At 44.1% G+C, this 20,274-nt stretch overlaps 2 protein-coding genes across 8 annotated transcripts in view; one reads left to right on the forward strand and one right to left on the reverse strand.

Annotated features, from left to right (window-relative positions):
* LOC140142780 (uncharacterized) overlaps nucleotides 1–5,530 on the reverse strand; it is a 78,854-nt gene extending 73,324 nt beyond the window's left edge. For 6 of the 7 annotated variants that reach the window (XR_011857582.1, XR_011857579.1, XR_011857581.1 and 3 more), the window contains exon 1: nucleotides 5,404–5,530. The gene's annotated coding sequence lies outside the window, so the exon portion shown is untranslated. The remainder of the gene's footprint in view (nucleotides 1–5,403) is intronic. The other variant, XM_072164777.1, reaches the window with a different exon arrangement.
* A 221-nt stretch (nucleotides 5,531–5,751) lies between these two features.
* The window catches only part of LOC140142782 (translin-like), a 28,571-nt gene continuing 14,048 nt past the window's right edge, over nucleotides 5,752–20,274 (forward strand). Inside the window, exon 1 of the mRNA XM_072164780.1 lies at nucleotides 5,752–5,938. Coding sequence (XP_072020881.1) covers nucleotides 5,870–5,938 — 69 coding nt within the window. The 5' untranslated portion in view covers nucleotides 5,752–5,869. The remainder of the gene's footprint in view (nucleotides 5,939–20,274) is intronic.

The raw sequence follows: 20,274 nt of genomic DNA on the forward strand, positions 1-20,274 counted from the left end.
TTTAAATGTTTTAAAAGAGATATTAATTTTCAGCGAAGTTCGCAAAGTATGCCTATTATAGGCCTAGCATTTTCAATTTATACATTTTGATTTGCCAAAACTTATTTTGAAGCAAGAATTTTTCTGTTATATTTAAAATTGATTTATAGGCCTAGCATGCATTTCGTTTTACTTCTTGTCACTTTCCTGAAAGGTCTACTGCAAATTTATACTTTTACTGCCGTAAGTTTATGCAAAACTTTGGCCTGTGCTATTTTCTTTTTCTGTTTTTCAAAATGGTGTTTTTATAGGCCTATATTAGTTTGATTTGTTTTTCATGTTGATTTTTTTTACGTTATCAAATTATGCCTATAAATCGGTGTCACATCAATATAGGCCTGTTGCAATGTTTGTTTGAAATTTTTTTATCACGCAAATATTAATGCTTGTTATGAATTATTATTGTTATAATTATTTATTTATTTTACACATTTAATATTTTAATTCATCAATAGGCCTACATGCTTCTTATAATATTCCTACTTTTAACTTCTTTATTTGCAATTTTTCTCAAGTTGTTTTCTTTCGAAGTGTTTCTTTGTTTCTTCCATTCTTCGTTTATTGGTTTCTTCCTGTTTATTTATTTCTTAACTTTTTATTTATTTAGTTATTCAAATTAACAAATATGTATTTTATTCATCATATTAGTTTATTGAATTATACTTTGTTTACTGATCATGTTTATTTCTACTAACAAATTTATTTTATTCATCTAATATTTCCCTTATTTTTAAAGTCCAGTTTGCAATTTCCCCTCCCTAATCCCCTAAAAAAAAGCAAGAAATAAAGAATATTATTTGAATAAATCAAGAGAATATAAAAAATATGGCAATAAAAGCAAAACCGGCAACCCAAACGCCGGTACTGAGCACCAGGCCCAGTCGCGTAGTCACACCGGTGTGACTCTCCTGCGAAGTCACCACACCGCGAAGTCACTCTGTAGAAACCTAGGAGGCTGGCTACCCGGCTATTTCGGACCGGCGATATGGAAAACCGAGGTGTAGTTTCCGATGGAGTGACATTCTGGTGACATCGGCGTCACACAGATGAGAATCTTGCAGTGTACGTGCATGCTTGTACATGATCAATTGATCATGATGATGTATGGCTATGCATTTAATGAATGCTGGACGGTTCGCACCCTTTCAATTTCGGACCCGTGCACTTGCGCCGCCTTTCTATTTCGCACCCGTGCACTTTCGCCCCTTTTTATACCGCTGGTATTGTGCTGCTGTCATGCTGTTGATTGGTGCACGATCGATTGCTTGTACTCCCGGCGATGCGGCGTAGTATGTTTATAGTACTGGGCGTCGGGCATGCACTTATTAAGTCATGATAAACCCAGGGCCGTGACACTCGTATTCAAACCCTGTATAAAAAGTGAAGTCACTTTACGGCAGTTTAATTGACATATCGGCAGTTTGAGTGACAGTTGCTAGGCTTTTTCAGTACACCTAGTAACGTCCTGGTAACGCTCAGGCACATTAGCCTAAAATTTACGCGCGTTCGCACAACAACGCGTTAGCGTTTTATGCTAAAGTGGAACAGACTTAGCCCATCTTCAATTGACAAGTTCGTATTTGATTGACAGTTGCTGGGCATTTTCAGTACACCAAATTTTTCCAAGATGGCGACCATCGACTGCCAATTATTCGGACACAAAAAAGCAAAAATACAGCTTATTTAGCCAGTCTCGTCATGGGGTCCTCGGTTATAATATTTTCCTAGCATATTGAGCTAACTCCTCAGCTATTTGGTTTTTCACGATATGATAGTAATGGAAAGATTCGACCAAATGTTCGCCGTTTTTCGCCATTTAATTTTTTTGGAAACGATGACGTAAACATTGCATCATCTCTTCCACAGGTTATACACTCCTACACGCATCGGGCCCAGCTAGGCCATCACATGCATGAAGGCGCATAGGCTGAATGACTGACTTCATTTGCGCAAACGAGTGGCTTATCCTATAGTATATTAGTACTCGAGAATCCTTGATCAACCCGGGAAGGAAGGAAAGAAAGGATATTTTAAAACAAACTAGAGGAACGATTTTTTTCTCAGAATATATTTACAGGCCAGATATTTTAGCAGCAGGCTTACCCAAAATAATGAAATAATTAGAATTCAATGATAAAATAGTAATAATAATAAATAGTAATAATAATAAATTTATATTTAATTATTAATTATAATATGTATAAAAACAGGGAAATTTGTGATAATGATAATAATATAAAAAAGTTAATTTAAAAATATAATATGATGATAATAATAATAATATGATAATATTAAGAATAATAATAATAATAACAACAATCATAATAAGGGGCTGTGCAATAATTATTCCCCCCCCCTGGGGGTTAATTTCCGAACGGCCCGCCAAAAATCGCTTGCCCCCCCTCTCGGCCCATAAAAAATCTTTGCTCCCCCCTTACACATGCCAAATTGTTGGGATCCCAATTTTCAAACCTTAAATGGTCTAGATATAATTATGTTGCGAGCGCAGCGAGCAGGAAAATTTGCATATTAAAGCGTTTCCGTACTGTTTTCCTAAGCATTTTTAGAGCGTTTTTATTTAAAAGGCATACAGAAGAAAGAAAGAAAGAAAGAAAGAAAGAAAGAAAGAAAGAAAGAAAGAAAGAAAGAAAGAAAGAAAGAAAGAAAGAAAGAAAGAAAGAAAGAAAGGTAAAAAAGAAAAAAAACTAAATACAAAGAAATTACGATGAACTGAACAAATCTTAATTGATAGAAATAAATTATTATGTGCAGCAACATCCAAAAACAAGATATGTTTCAAAAGACAAAGCAGCTTTCTTGATAAAAAGGAAAAAAAGGCACTATAAAAAAATTTAAAAAAAAGAAAGAAAGTCATCCCCTTTACACGATCTTCTTTATTAATATCTAAAAATGCTAAATTACATTATTGACATCTTCGAGTTCAAACATCCTGCCTTAAAATTGTCGGCATAAAGTATTTAGTGGATTAAGATACCGCGTAAGATATGCCGTGGTGTTAATGAAGCATCGTCATAATGAGTCCGTGATTGACAGGCCGGTAAACAAAATGAATCATGAACACAAAAATGTCAATCATTTACAATGCAGAATTGGATAGCATTTTTTCCACAAATTTGTTTATTTACTTATGTTATTTATTAAAACCATATTTATACAGGGTTACCCTTCAGATAAATCTGCTATTACAGGGGCCCTGTGTCATGAAAACAATATACATAACAATTTGTAGAATTATACATAGGCCCTATATATGTAAGAATTTTTTAAAAACATAAACATCAAAAAATCGTAAATCAAATATATCAAAATTCATTAAAAGTATTTACATTTCTTTGTTTTATACAATTTACGTAACACTTGTAGAAATATATATATTAAATTAATTAAGAACACAGACAAAATATATCATTCATTAAGACATAAAAGTTAAAACATTTGGTCCATTATTTACATTTCTCATTAAAACGAACAGAAAACTTTCCTGATTAATAATATTTTATATTTGGCAAAGAATATGGATGCAATTGTAATATTTCTCAATGTGCAATCGTAACATATTGTTCAGTAAATAAATATCTTTGTATGCATGTATTTCTTGACAAGTTTATACCGCACGCGCCGCGGGGCCCGGGGCTTGTCAAGCAATCGACACTAGGCATATGGCACTTTTGCGTGTCTGTTTACGCAGAGAAGATGAGTTCTCATCTTCTCTGGTTTACGGTACCATTGATTGAACCCACACCATACCCGGCGCTTTCCCGTAAGTCATTCATTACATATGGGTTGAAGAAGTCACACCTTATACGTATACAGTCACGCGGCCGCGTGGCCTGGAGACTTGTCAAGCAATCGATCCGGTACGGGTATGTTCTGGGACGAATATATATGCGTGCTACTGCCTAGTCACCGTATATATCGTAGGCTACCATTGCATTGATTGAACCCATGTCACGCCCGGCGCTTTCGAGTACTAGTGGCAGCTAATACTCGCGTTGAAGAGAGGTGGCGAAAGTCTGCACAGCATTATCGCAAAGCTGCTGTCAGGCGTTTGTTTTGCTTGTGCGCATTTTGTGTTTGAGAAATTTGCTAAATATTTTTACCCATTAGTTTCATGTCAAAGAAGATCAATTCGGCAACATAAAGATAGGATAAAATTATAAATTATAAGCCATCAAATTTTTGGCCATATCAATATTAGGCCCTATAAATTTTATAGGCCATAAATAATTTAACACTAAATTATATAGCTATTAATAAAGTACTAATAAGGTAACATAATTCTAATAATAATAATAATAATATAATATAAGGCTAAGTAAAAAATAAAATATGTTTCACGTCCGGGTTTTCGAAAAAAGGAGGAAGAGGGGCTTTTTATTTTCTATTTTTTATTGCAAAATTGGTGTAAATACCCATACTTAGAGCTGTTTTAGCGTACAATCCGTATGTACAATAATGCCTGGAAAAAGGAGGAGGCCCTTTTTTATTTGTTGTTCTTAGAGTTACACCCCTCTAATGATCACAAAACCTTCCTAAAATGTTTCTTGTATTTTAACAAGGCTATAGAAAGCATCCCAACTTCCTAGACATATTTTTTGAAAAGTTATAACTGAATTTCAAAAAATAAAAATTTATTTGAGAACACCTCAAAAAAGGAAGCGGGAGGGGACGTGAAACATGTTTATTTTTTTATTTGGCCTAATATAAATAATAATGATGATGATAATAATAATAATAATAATAATAATAATAATAATAATAATAATAATAATAATAATAATAATAATAATAATAATATTAATAATAATAATTATATAAAAATAATAAATAGGCATAAAATAAAATAAAATAGAAAAGAAATAAAATAAATAGGCCTAAGTAAAATAAAATAACAAATCAAAAACATAATGAATACCAATCTTCAGTCGAAGCACATTTAATGTAATAATATAGACCTATTAAATTCAATCGAACCTGAGAGTCCATCAACATCCCGGGTAAACATACTATTTGCTTTTGTACACGCTGGACTCAGTACCGGTACCGTACTGCAAACACAGACAATCAACACTAAACAGTCAACCAATACTATACACATACAACACCCCACTGTACCGCCGGGAGTTGAAGCGATCGATCGTGCATCATCAATCAACAGCAGCACATTACCCGCGGTTTAAAAAGGGGGCGAAAGTGCACGGGTGCGAAATTGAAAGGGGGCGAAAGTGCACGGGTCCGAAATTGAAAGGGTGCGAACCGTCCTGTTTCCCATTTAATGATTTGTAAAGTCTTAAAGAACTGTACTATTTTCCTGAATATTTTGGTATTAAGATGAAAACTTACCCGAAATAATCTAATAAGCATTTGCGTATCAAATAATTGAAAATGGGCAGCTAATTATAGCCTTAGAAACGGCAAACAATCCCCGGAAATAATTTTATCCCGCGATCTGTAACCTCTGACACTGGCAACTCTGACACGATCTGGTTTTTCATTTTCAAAAAAAAAAAAAATATATATATAATCAGTTTCTGGGCAAAAAGTACCAATTTCACATGTGATTTTATGTTTTATATTTTACTTTTGTTTTTACACTTAATTTAAATTTTACATGAAATTGCAATCCCAAAAGAAAACGATTTTAGCCACTTTATCCAATATGCTCTAGAAACTCTAATGTCTGAATTGCAAAACACGTGTGATTGTTTTCATTTTGCGAAGGTCAGTGGAAGTGAAGAATTCGACAGCTTAAAGTTCTGCCAGACATTACCAGAAATCAAGTTTGTAATAAGATAGCTATTATTCCAAGATGTCAAGTCTTACTTCAACGTTTGCTGACTTCAACGAATACCTGACTAAAGATCAGGACGTGAGAGAGGTAAATTTATGAGGCTTCATTTGCATGTTTGCAAATTTGCCAAATATTATTTTGGTTTTGACATGTGCACATTGCTTATTATATAGAGGGCTCCCTTCATCTCAAAAATTGTGACCACAGTACGTAGCTCACAGTAAATGGCTAAAGCTGGTTTCATACTTTCTGCCGCTTGCCGCTGAGCGGCATGACGCTTCATCATGCCGCTTGTACTTTTCTGCAAGCGGAGCGGCACACCGCTGAGCGGCAGCGGCATGACTCTGAAAGCCACTCTTGCCGCTCAGCACCGCTCCAAAATCGTATTTTGTTCTCATACGTCAGAGCGGCACCACTCCGAGTTGACTTGAATTCAACTCCCAGCGATGCTAGACTCGCTTGCCAGTCCTATATACGCCGTACCTATGTATATTGAGGACTGGCTTACGCCATTTTGGATGTCAATGGGAAATACACACTTAACGATTTGCGCCGGTTAGAAACTTGAAAAAAAATCTTTAAAATTTCATCAATGTATATAAAAGTGGTACCAACCGTATTGTGCTTGCTAATTTAAGACTCGATTGAAACAAAATTAAGGATCGAAAGCATTTTAGTGTCCAAAAGGCAAAATTATCGTCAAAGTTCTGCTGAAATCGGCACCCTTGCGAAGGGTTCAGAATTGAATCGGAACGAAAATATCCGATCTTTGCGATCAAAAACGCAAAACTACAACTTTAAACATACTATTGGCAAAAGACATTATTACTACTAATACTAGTGATAGGCTGTACAGCCCAAAAAAAAGGGTGATGTTTCAAAAAGCTTAGGTAGGTATGTGAGCATTCCTTACCTGAGCATGCGCAATATTCAGCCTCTCTCAGCATAGGGAAATCGCGCACCCGGCGCCATTTTGGAAATTCATTACCGGTAGTAAATTTTACGGCGATGTTTTTGAAAATATTTTTGGGGGGAATTAGATAGAGTTAGAAACAGTTCCAAAGCTTACAAGGCCAAGTCAAAAGGTTAAACTTGATCATAACCCGGAAGAGGTCCGATGATTCGCACGTGGTCGCGGCAAATTTTGGCGACTTTCTAGTGGGTTTGAAAGTGACGATTTCAATCTAATTTTTTTCGGAAATTACTCTCCAAATATCTAAATAACGGAATTGAGCGGTAAGTTAAATGGAGCACGCGGTGAATAAAAGTATTTTTTTGTACATTATAATGTTTGGTTTGATGAGATTTGATGGATGCCTTGCGCAAAAAGTGAGTGAACTGGGGACTCTGTGTAGTACAAACTCGCGACTTTTGCCAGTGAGTGAACATGTTTAACCCGGCATGGTTTGCGTATACTAATTGAATGGGCTCATGCTGTGAATGCTGGGATAGATTCTCATTCTGTGCCGACTATGAGTCAGGGGAAGAAGCAAATTTGGACCTTTCCTATTCCTATCCCATCATGCATAGCGCTAGCAGATTTTTGCTATGATAGATGCTGAATGACTGGGGTGGGCACATCGGGTATGATGGCGGGGGGGTGAACACAGGCCGTTTTTGGCCATTTTCCTATTTGATTTTCTAAATGTTCAAATTGATGGGGGACGTACTCCTATGGCGCCACGTCATGGGGGGTAACTTGAGCAGGAGTGACCCCATTCTCATGATCAAGTGAACTGGCCCTCGAAGTTTCCGCAATGATCTTGGAATAGGGAGCTTGCGCCAGCCAGTGCTCCAAAGGGTGCCTGCTCAAAGACAAAACTTAAGCTGGGGAAGGGGCAGGGGGTTCATACTTGAGCAGGAGTGACCCCATTCTGATGATCAAGTGAACTGGCCCTCGAGTTTCCGCAATGATCTTCGGAATAGGGAGCAGGCGCCAGCCAGTGCTCCAAAGGGTGCGTGCTCAAAGACAAAACTTAAGCTGGGGGAAGGGGGCGGGGGGTTCATACTTGAGCAGGAGTGACCCCATTCTGATGGTCAAGTGAACTGGACCTCGAGTTTCCGCAATGATCTTCGGAATAGGGAGCATGCGCCAGCCAGTGCTCCAAAGGGTGCCTGCTCAAAGACAAAACTTAAGCTGGGGAAGGGGCAATGGGGTTCATACTTGAGCAGGAGTGACCCCATTCTGATGATCAAGTGAACTGGCCCTTGAGTTTCCGCAATGGTCTTCGGAATAGGGAGCATGCGCCAACCAGTGCTCCAAAGGGTGCCTGCTCAAAAACATTTTCCTGGGGGAGGGGGGCTGAATGCATCAGCTAGTGCTTATAATAATTGATTACCCCACCCCCCCTTGTATCAGTGAAAAGGTGTACTCGGGTGGGTAGTATCAAAACCGTGAGTTTTTTCAATGACAAAACAAAAACAAAATAAGACACTTGAACACAAATTTCAGTTTTCTTTATTTTTGCATGATGTTGGCCCTCTCTGTGGTTTCCCAGGGACTGCCTTTTGAGGAGAGGGAGAGCAATCGCTCTCTACTGCTCTTTAAGGGGGTACTACACCCCTGGCCAATTTTGTGCCTATTTTTGCATTTTTCTCAAAAATTATATCGCATTGGTGACAGGTAAGATATGTATATTATAGGGGCAAAGACTACAACTACTGTACTGAAAATTCAGCAACTCAAGGCAAGTAGTTATTGATTTATTGATCAAATATTGGTTTCCCCTCATTTTTGACTGTAACTCCACAACTGTTGTCTGTGCTGAAATAAAATTTCCAGTGCAGTAGTTGTAGTCCTTGCCCCTATAATATACATATCTTACTTGTCACCAATGCGCTCTAATTTTTGAGAAAAATGCAAAAATAGGCACACGATTGGGCAGGGGTGTAGTACCCCCTTAATTTAATGCTCTCCTGCAAATTCCAAAAGACAGTCCCTGGTTACCATCCTCTATCAAAGCTGGAATCTGCATCAGAAAACAGAAATAAAACAAAATGTTACTCATACATGTTCATTTGTATATTAGGGGGATATCATTTTCTGCGGAAGGGTGCTCCCAAATTTACAAAAAGTCCCCCCTATTTCGGCAACAAAATTTTATGACCCCCTCCCCCACCACCCACTGATACACCTTAGGGCCTATGTACCCCATGATGAGGCTAAAATTGTATTCAGTCTTTTTGAATAAGATAAACACACTATCTGTGGTCATCTTGAGACTCCCTACATTTTGGTCATCAAAAATTGTATGCCCCCCCTATTTTTCAAAAAAAAAAAAAAGGACCCCGACCCCCGTGTATATTTGCCCCCCCTTCCAAAGAAAATGATCCAGGCCCTTATGTTCACATCAATACAAATTCAATCAATCTAGGATTACATTTACAGTCAGTACCGGTAAATGACAAGTGCTTGTTTCTAAAAACTTGTGTACTCACAATGCACAGTATAGGCCTATAAGCATTTTAATATGTGCATGCACAAAAAGTTTGTACAGGAAATTGGCTGAAAAATTGAGACATTCAAATTAGCATATCTCCGCAACCACATGTCGTATGACATTCATTTATGCCTCATCAGTTTTCTTTCATTTTTCTTTAATATGAGATTACTTTGATGAGAATCAAAAAAAGTTCAAATTTTTTTGTATTATACCTAGCTTAGGGTACCAGCTGAATTGAAGCAGCTAATCCTCCTGAGCATTTTGACACCTTTTTAAAAAAAATCGGTTGAAAAATGAGACAGTGCCGGCAAAAAAACGACGCATAAGGGGGATTTCTTGGGACCCCCCTATTTTTCACTATTTTGACAATTATGGGCATTTTCTTTGCTGTTTGTTGGATTCTAATGATTATTTACATAATTTTGGGTCCCCTGGATATATTTATGCAATTTTTACACAAATCGTATGTTTTGATGCACGTTTAAGAGCCAATTTAGGATGTGAGGCGCTGTTCAGCCTAATAGCTGTTACGTATCCCCCCTACTAAAATTTTATCATTTCTTATTATCAAATCAATGTTACTGATAAATAACATCTTTTGTCCAAATTTGAACTCTCAACCTTATTTCACTTGTGCGTGGTACCCATTTGAATATGTGTAGAGACGCTCCATTGACTTACATGTGATACAAAGTTCGTTGACCCCTGTATATTGCTATGGGCAGGTTACCCTGTATTAAAAATTAGTGCCACGGCCACACCAAATGTGATAAATGGCTGAAAATTTCAGAATATGGATGATTGATGATTATCTCTAGTATGATTAACTTAAAAATCCAAAATAGTTGCGAAATGGGTCGCTAAAAGGTAAAGCGCCCTCACGGCCTAATTGTACCCAAAACCGTTAATTTTAAGGACACTAAAAGATTTCATTTGACACAAAGTGCATAAATGACCTTCCTGGACCTAAAACTATGTAAGTAGATACCAAAAATGCATGAAACATATCCTTAATGTGATAAAATTCCCTTAAAACTAGAAAATAAGGGACAAATCTGCCCCCCCCCCTTGTGTGTCGTTATTTGGCCGGCACTGTCTCAATTTTTGGCCGATTTCAATGAAATTGGTGTCAAATTACTCAGAACAACAAGCTGCATCAAATAAGCTGGTACCCTAAGCTGTTTGCAACTACACCCTTATACAGCCTATCACTATTATTACCAAACAATACAGAATAGAAAATTTGACATCATTTCTCAAAATATTGAAAAAATTTGCTCACTAGACATCGAAAAAACGCAATCCAATTCCGTTCAAAGCGGTGGGAAACTGAAAGTGCGATAATCGTGACTAAGCGATGCTGCCGCCGCGGCAAAGCGGTGGAGTGATCGATATATCGGCTTGCCGCTGGTCACCGCTAGCGTTTTTGGCGAGATTGCGCAGTGAAGTAAAACCATCTTCAAAGCGGTATATAAAGGTAGTTTTTTGTACATAAAAATGTTTGGTTTGATGAGATTGGATGGATGGCTTGCGCAAAAAGTGAATAACCTGGGGACTTTGTGTAGTACTGCAATTGGCGACTTTTGCCAGTGAGTGAACATGTTTAACCCGGCATGGTTTGCGTATACGGTACTTGAATGGGCTCATGCTGTGGATGCTGGGATAGATTCTCATTCTGCGCCGACTATGAGTCGGGGGAAGAAGCAAATTTGGACCTTTCCTATTCCTATCCCATCATGCATAGCGCTAGCAGAGACTCAGTACACCGGTCGATCTTACCGTTTCCGATGTTGATTAAGATACTTCTTGCATCGATCCCGAGATGCGGAAAAAACCAATAGTCATTTTGTCCCACATAAATGAATAAATAACAAAAAAACCCCGATCCCCCGAGTGGACTCACCCATTCGGTGACGTCACACACGATAATCATCCCTTATCCTCCTTGGTTTCTAGATGAGATAGGCGTGTGGATTTTTCTTTACCAACGCTAAGTATCATTACGAACCAAAGGATTTGAGATATACAGTTTGTTTGTTACACTGAGGTAAAAACCAACCAGTATAGTCGCTAGGGAGATAGTTTTGACGACATTTTTCGCTAGAAAAGTGACAAAACGATCCAAAAACTTAGCTTGTATGTGTGTTTCCGTTCATATACGGGACACACGTTTTCAAAATGGCCGCCTTAGGACGCCATTTTATTTTTGTTCTCACGTAAAACAACTATAGCAGACTAGTAAGTTACAATAGATGTTTGTACAGTACTGTGTATACATGTATGGTGAGTGATTATCGCTATGTTTATGGTGTGCTCTATCGTTATATCTTTCAGTACGCGTCTGATGACGAGTTACTGCTAAGAGTTCGGTGGGTTTCCGAAGGGACCAGCCTGACAAATCTTCCCCAAAAGGTTTTCAGTTTTTCATCCCTTTGTATATATTTTTTTATATCATACCACTACATCAGCGTCAGCCACTGTGCGTGTGGGTCTGTTTATTGGGCTTGAGCTTGTGTTCGGGGGGGTAGTGCTGTACGCTCCCCGATTACTACAATGTCCAGGCCTTGTCAATCATGCCCTTCCCTTGTGGCAGAGTGGGACCGCATCCACTCTGCTACACCCACAGGGATTGCTCTAAATCAAATAAGTGTGCTTCCTTTTGCATAGGCTTATCGGACATCCACTTCGAGGATTTAGAAAGTAGCGCTCGTTTAGGTCTTCGACACAGACAGAAGACGAAGACTAAGAAACAGAAGCCTACAGGTAAGATTGATATGGTAGGTACTAGCGCGGCGGGGAAGGGCGACGCTAAGGTAACCTCTGGGGCTCCGGTCCCGGGCAAGCAGGCGGACCCTCCGGGGACTGCTAGCGAGCCCGAAGGCCTAGCAGCCAGCGAAAGCACTGACTTAACGTCTAAGCTAGTAGCAGGCAGCAGGGCGGTACTTGCCCTAACAGGCGAGTACCAGTCTACCAGTGAGATCTCTAGCGAGCTTCTTGCAGGTGGACACCCGTCTATTGCTGGCTTAGCAGCGGGTCTAGCACCGCGAAGTAGCCGGCGACGGACAGTATGCCAAGGGTACCCGGGCTTGCCTGGGTTGAATCCTAGCATACAGCGTGCAGCGGACTTGCCTCGGCGGTCTGTAGCACGCAGCGTGCCAGTGGAACCCGGGCTTGCCTGGGTTGATCCACGACACGCAGCACGCCTTTCGTTCCCCGCAAGGGTCGAATGAAAACGTGCATGGGTTTAGCAGAGACGATACCGGGGCTAACGCTTCGGGTGTAGTCTCAGCAGAACCAACTGGGGTTGTCACGGCAGCGTTCCATGGTGGGACCGCCGAGTGATTCCCTGGGCCTTGGAATGGCTGCCGGCTGTCCTCCGGGACTGGCTAGCGGCTATGCCGGGGTTGGGCTCGCAGGCTCTCACGGGACAGCGACCCAAGTGCAAACAGTGGCAGCTACCGAGACGAGCTACGGCTTGACTTCAGTGGTAGCCACTATGCACGCGCCCATAGCTGCCGTGAGTGGTCCGCCACACACAGCGACCTTGGGCGAGGCTCAAGAGGTTAGGGTAGGTAGTTTGAACAGCCTGGCTGATCAACAACCCACTTATGTCCTCGAGAGCCAGCAGAGCGTGGGTGATCCATTACAGTCAATGGGTCAATTACCCTCTTATGATCGATCACTATCTATTCAGCGGAGCATGGCTCCATTGATTGATACTGCCTATTCAGGTAGCGAGGTGACTGATCGAGTGTATACACGCTCAGCTACCCGTGATACTAGGCAAGCTCCTTTTAGCCAAGGGACAGCCAGTATAGCGGGGGACCCATACCCACGGCTTGATCCTCTAGCGGGGAACGCTGTGAGGCATGGGTACAGGGGTACGCCGGCGGGAGCCCTACCGGGCACCTACGCTACAACCACGCAGGTACCGCAGCCATTTCGTCCTGGTTACCACAGTCTCTGTGGCAACAGGGGGAGGCGGTACTGGTACTACCGTTCCATGGGGTTTCCCTGGTGGCGGATCCTTTCAGGGTCAGCTACCAACAGGGTATGCCCGTGGTATCCGCCGCAGGGTGGTTTCTTCCACGGTCTAGCACCGTGGCAAGTGCCGCCTAGCGTTGGGCAAGCAGTACCACCAGTTGTTACCCAACCCGGGCGGCGAGTAGCTAACCCTGATACAGCTCAGGGTAGGCCGCACACTGCTATGGCTAGGGCGACAGCAGCGAGAGCGTCGGCGGATCCCGGGTGCTATAGCTAGCATCTCGGGGTCTAGCGGGAGTACTCCCTCTCCTGCTGGTGTTCAGTTGGCTAGCCACACGGTGGCGACACCTCCCTGTCCACCTTCAGATGCCCGTCGTCAGATCTCTTCCTCATCAGAGAGTGAGTCAGAGTCTGAAGGCGAGGGAAAGGAGTCGGAAGATGAAACCAGTAGCGACTCACAGTCTGATGAGACTGTGCAGCTAGCTTCAGGTATCCTTCCCCCGCTTCCCCGTGAGGAACTCGCTAGCAATGGTCTGCCTGCGGACACCGCTGAGGTGATGAGCCGTGTGGCCCAAGGTTTGGGCCTGGCTTTCTCTCAGGAGGAGTCCGTTCAGGAGGACCAGGGCATCTTTCAGTAGGATGCCCAGCTAGCGGCGTCCACACAAGGGTCGCCCGCACTTGCATTCCCCGGCGGACCTCAAGGGTAGGTTTCAGTGGGGCTGTCAGGCTCGCTGGAGCTTCGACGCCGCGTGCTTGCACGCTTCCACTGCGTGTTTCGCAGGAGGACTCTGAAACCTACCTCAGGGTCCCTGACATGGATCCAGACGCGTTGCAGCGCCTGCCGCTAGCGGCCAAGGCACACGGGTCGTTCGCCACCCAGTGGGAGGAGGAGCTAAAGCTCATCGATAAGCGAGCACGCCGCTTATCAGAGTCTCTAGCGTCGCTACCACGCGTGACGAGCACCTCGGTAGGAAGGTAGCGAACGACCACGGAGAAACGTCGGAACTCTTCCGCGAGGTTAATCTGTTAGCGGTGCTAACAGCTAACCTCAACGAGAGTTCTATGGGCCTAGCCCATAGGATGTCATCGCGCCGCCGGGAGAATGCCTGTCTGTCCCTCCAGTCAACTTACGGCTCCGACTTTGCTGAAGCAATGAAGAAGTCAGACTCGGTGGGACAGGGGCTACTCTTTGGACAGGCCTTTTGCGCTACGGTGGAGGACCAGGCGAAAAAGGCCACCAATGAGAGCACTCTGAAGAAGTCAGAGGCTGCCCTGACCAAGGGAAGGGCAGTAAGGCGAAGAAGAAGCACAAGAAGAAGAAGTCTTCTAAGCGTTCTTCAGCGCCAGCTCCGGCTTCAGCAGGACGCGCACCACAGACTACACCGAGCCGAGGCTACCCAGCACCTCCCAAAAAATCTGGGAAGCGCAAGAGTAGTGCTGGATCAGTATGGCAAGCCCCTAAGAAGAGCCGTTCTTCTAAGGGTGGCAAACCAGATCGGTCCTGAGGGCACGGCGGTCGACAGTCCATGCCGGCAGGTTTGGACTTCCCACAGGATTCCCCTGTGGGCGGCCGCTGTGCATTACGCCCAGAGATGGCATGCCATCTCACCGGGCGCCTGGGTATTGTCAGTGGTCAGTGGGGTTACAGACTGGAATTTACCAGCCACCCCTCGTGCGCCTGCACGATTCAGAGGTCCACGGTAGTGCCGCCAGACGGCCCCCAGCGTCGGGCACTACTGTCAGAGGTCACTCAGCTTCTCACGAAGCAAGCGATTGTCCCGGTCTACCCCCTTTCACCAAGGGGTTTTGGAGCACTTTTTCTGGCTCCAAAGAAGACCGGCGACTGAGGCCATTCTGAACCTCAAGCCATTGAGCAGTTCATCAGGCCCAAGAGGTTCAGAATGGAGACTCTCGCTCGGTGCTAGCCTGCCCCATCAAGGGTATGTGGGCGGCATCGCTAGATCTCTCGGACGCATATCTGCATGTTCGATCGCACCTCAAGATCAGAGGTTTCTACGCTTCAAGGTACAGGGTCAAACTTACCAGTTTCGATGCCTGCCATTCGGCTTGTCCACCACCCCCAGAGTGTTTACACTCCTGGTCAGGGCGGTGGCAGCGTACCTGAAGCGCAGGGGAGTCAACATGTGTTGCTACCTGGACGATTGGTTCATTTACGGACGCACCCCACTGGAGACACAGTGTCTCGTGGAGTTAGTAGTCCTTACGGTGCGTGACCTGGGATTTCTGATCAACGTCAAGAAATCCAATTTGGTCCCGACGCGAGACACCACTATTCTTAGGGGCCCAGATCAACCTCAAGGAGGGATCGCGGGCGCCCTCACCCGAGAGGGTGACGAACATGGCGAGGTGTGCCCGACTCTTGGCGAGTCAGAGGGAGCACCCGCTGTGGCATGGATGAAGGTTTTGGGCCTTATGGCCAGTATGGTAGACCTCGCACCGCATCTGCCGCTTTCACATGAGGCCTATACAACTACACCTTCTAGCCTTTTACAGGCCCAGTCGTCACCCAATATCCCTCGCGGTTCCGATGTCGGAGATCGCGAGAGGAACTCTGGTGGTGGACCCATCAGCCCAATTTGACTCAAGGTGTCAGGTTCCCTGCACCAGCGGTGCGCCACGTAGTGACGACCGGCCAGCGTCAAAACTGGGCTGGGGGCCACATCCCGGGACTCAGTCTCGGGCCTATGGTCGGCCACGGAGACGGAGTTCCATATCAACCTTCTCGAACTTTGGGCAGTGGAGAGAACTCTCCAGCATTTCGAGAAGGTGATCGTGGATCTCATATCGTTGTCCAAGCGGACAACACAACCGTGGTGGCCTACCTCAACAGACAAGGGGCACAAGGTCACCACGGTTGTGCCTGCACGCACTACGCCAGATAGGGAGGTGCAAGGCCAGGCAGATTACGTTGAGAGCGATGCACATAGCGGAGTCACCAACATCCTCGCGGACGATCTGTCACGAGGAAAGGTGTCGGGACCTACAGAATGGTCCCTTGCTCCGCAGGTCGCCCAGACGATCTTCGAGGTGATGTACCACCCCTCGATAGATTTGTTCGCATCTCATCGCAATCATCAGCTGCCGGTGTACTGCTCGAGGGTCGCAGACCCACAGGCATTTGCCGTGGACGCTCTGTCCGTAGACTGGGGAGGAATGACTGCTTACGCTTTCCCCCCGATCTCACTACTCGCAAGGGTGGTGACCAAGATCGGGAGGGAGGATTGCAACGTCATTCTGATAGCACCGTTCTGGCCGAAACTCCTGTGGTTTCGACCGATGGTGGATCTACTAGCGGCACAGCCGCGAGTACTCCCGAAAGTTACCAAATCTACTCCGGATGCCCGGAGGAGAGGTACCAAGTCTACCACTAGAGCACCTGCAGTTAGCTGCATGGCCCTTATCAGGACGCGTGCGGCGGAGGGAGGCTTTTCATCAGAAGCTGCTTCTCTCATCGCCGGGGTAGACGAGTCTACCCTCCGCACGTATAGTCAGCGTTTGGCTCCCTACTACGCATGGTGCGATGAGAGAAATACATCTCCCACTAGAGCCTCTGTGCCTCTAGTGGCAGATTTTCTGACAGAAAAGTTCAGGTCAGGACTTCAGCAGGCAACGATAGCCAACTATAAGTCAGCCATTCTCTCGATTCATCGGGGATTTGAAGACGGGTCGACTATCAATTCAGATGGGTCCCTAAGTCTTCTTCTCGACGGTATGTTCAACGGGCGCCCGCCGGAAAGGAAGGTGGTCCCTCCATGGGACCTCAACACAGTCTTGGAGTATATTAAGGGTCCCCTTTTGAGCCCCTGTCAAAAGCGACCCTTAAATACGTCACTCTTAAGGCGGCCTTCTGGCGTTGGCTTCGGGACGGCGCTGCTCAGAGTTGCACGCAGTCTCGCAGTCAGCCTCCGTATTTACTAACAACGGAGCGACGCTGTTTCTTCGCCCGGATTTCCTTGCAAAAAATGAGCGAAGTACATTCCGACACTCGCCCCTCTTCCTCCCCAGTATTGGGCAGGGTTCGTCAATAGCCGAAGACAGGTTGTGGTGCCCGGTGAGGGCGCTACAGCACTACCTTGGCCGAACACAAACCTTAAGAGGGGCTCATGACCGCTTATTTATCACTCACGCAGAACCGCACGGTCCAGCCGCTAAACAGACTCGGGCACGGTGGCTGGTCCAGGTGTTGGTGGACTCGGGGGCGGCAAAAGACGCTCGCCCCAAGGCCCACTCAACCAGATCTATCTCATCTTCGTGGGCCTACCATAGGGGGGTCCCCATAGAAGAGATTTGTCAGGCTGTGTCTTGGAAGAACCCGTCGTCCTTTTCCACGGTTTACTATAAAAACGTAAACCAACGACCAGGCGATAAGTTCTCCAGGGCTATTCTGCGGAGATAATATGGTGGTTGGGTATCAGGTGTTTTGCGGACAATCAGAATTCCAACATGGTAAGAACCAGTGTTTCTATTCTTAACCACTGAACTTTCAGTTCAGGGGTTTTTTTGTCTGTTCACGTAGTCTTTCTGTTTCCCGGCCGTGAGGGGGGGAAATAGTTTGACCTCGCGATTACCATGCTACCCACTCTCCCGATCCTTATCAGATGCTGGCCAATCTTGTACCTCCATCCGTCGGTTACTTGCTAGATCGATCTTTCAGATGTTGATGCAAGAAGTATCTTAATCAACATCGGAAGCGGTAAGATCGACCGGTGTACTGAGTCTAGTCCCAAACAAAAATGTTTGGTAGACTCATAACCGGTCGCGATCTTACCTTTCGATGTTGATTATCCGACCCCGCCGCCCCTACAAGTTTGGCGAGTAGGGGCTGCCCAAGTCGGATAAGGGATGATTATCGTGTGTGACGTCACCGAATGGGTGAGTCCACTCGGGGGATCGGGGGTTTTTTGTTATTTATTCATTTATGTGGGACAAAATGACTATTGGTTTTTTTCCGCATCTCGGGATCGAAGAAAGAAGTATATTAATCAATATCGGAAAGGTAAGATCGCACCGGTTATGAGTCTACCAAACATTTTTGTTTGGGACTATTTTGCTATGATAGATGCTGAATGACTAGTACCGGGTAAATGACTGGGGTGGGCACATCGGGTATGATGGCGGGGGACACAGGCCGTTTTTGGCCATTTTCATATTTGATTTCCTAAGTTCAAATTGATGGGGGGTACTCCTATGACCTTCGTCATGGGGGGCTTGAGCAGGAGTGGCCCCATTCTGATGATCAAGTGAACTGGCCCTCGAGTTTCCGCAATGATCTTAGGAATAGGGAGCATGCGCCAGCCAGTGCTCCAAAGGGTGCCTGCTCAAGACAAAACTTACGCTGGGGGAAGGGGCAGGGGGGTTCATACTTGATCAGCTGGGGGAAGGGGCAGGGGGCTCATACTTGAGCAGGAGTGACCCCATTCTGATGATCAAGTGAACTGACCCTCGAGTTTCCGCAATGATCTTCGGAATAGGGAGCATGCGCCAGCCAGTGCTCCAAAGGGTGCCTGCTCAAGACAAAACTTACGCTGGGGAAGGGGCAGGGGGTTCATACTTGAGCAGCTGGGGGAAGGGGCAGGGGGTTCATACTTGAGCAGGAGTGACCCCATTCTGATGATCAAGTGAATTACTGGCCCTCGAGTTTCGCAATGATCTTTGGAATAGGGAGCATCGCCAGCCAGTGCTCCAAAGGGTGCCTGCTCAAAACATTTTCCTGGGGAGGGGTGTCAATGCATCAGCTAGTGCTTATAATAATTAAACATTTTAAAGGGTGCCCCCTCAAACAAATTGCCCCCCCCCCCCCCGCCCTTGTAGTCAGTGAAAAGGTATACTCGGGTGGGTAGTATCAAAACCGTGAGTTTTTCAATGACAAAAAATAAAAATAAGACACTTGAACACAAATTTCATCGTTTTGAATAAGTTTTTCTTTATTTTTGCATTTGGTGTTGGCCCTCACTGCGGTTTCCCAGGGACTGCCTTTTGAGGAGAGCGAGAGCAATCGCTCTCCACTGCTCTCCTTAAATCGGATATAGGAGAGTGATTTAGTTGACCATTCTCTCATTACATTTTATTGTAAATGTTCTAAACAGCTCTTGAAGAGCTATTTAATGCTCTCCTGCAAATTCTAAAAGACAGTCCCTGGTTTCCATCCTCTGTAAAAGCTGGAATCTGCATCAGAAAACAGAAATAAAACAAAATGTTACTCATACATGTTCATTTGTATATTAGTGGGCTATCATTTTCTGCGGAAGGGGTCTCCCAAATTTACAAAAAGTCAGCATCAATAAAACTGCAACCCCCTATTTCGGCCACAAAATTTTATGACCCTCTCCCCCACCACCCACTGATACAGCTTACATGTATCCCCTGAAGAGGCTAAAATTGTATTCAGTCTTTTGAATTTAACACACTATCTGTGGTCATCTTGCGACTCCCTACATTTTGGTCATCAAAATGTTATGACCCCCACCCTATTTTTCTTTCCAAAAAGTATGACACCCCCCCTTCTTCCAAAAGAAAATGATAGGCCCTTATGTTCACATTCTAGGATTACATTTACAGTTCAGTACTGGTAAATAGCAAGTGCTTGTTTCTTAAAATTGTGTACTCACAATGCACAGTATAGGCCTATAAGCATTTTAATATGTGCATGCACAAAAAGTTTATACAGGAAATTGGCTGAAAATTTTAGACAAATTAGCATATCTCCGCAACCACATGTCGTAAATACATGACATTCATTTATGCCTCATCCGTTTTCTTTCATTTAGCTCTTTAATATGAGATTACTTTGATGAGAATCAAAAAAAGTTCAAGTTTTTTTGTATTATACCTATATAAGGCTATTACCGTACGATAATGTGCTGAAGGAATATTACACAGTCAAGAATAGGCTCCATCATTTTTTGTTCTGATCCTCCCAGTCTCCCAAAACATCAAAAGCGTTGCACATTTACTTACTTAAGACTGTCCTTTTTC

Source organism: Amphiura filiformis, chromosome 20 (assembly GCF_039555335.1).
Source record: "Amphiura filiformis chromosome 20, Afil_fr2py, whole genome shotgun sequence".
Classification (NCBI taxonomy): Eukaryota; Metazoa; Echinodermata; class Ophiuroidea; order Amphilepidida; family Amphiuridae; genus Amphiura; species Amphiura filiformis.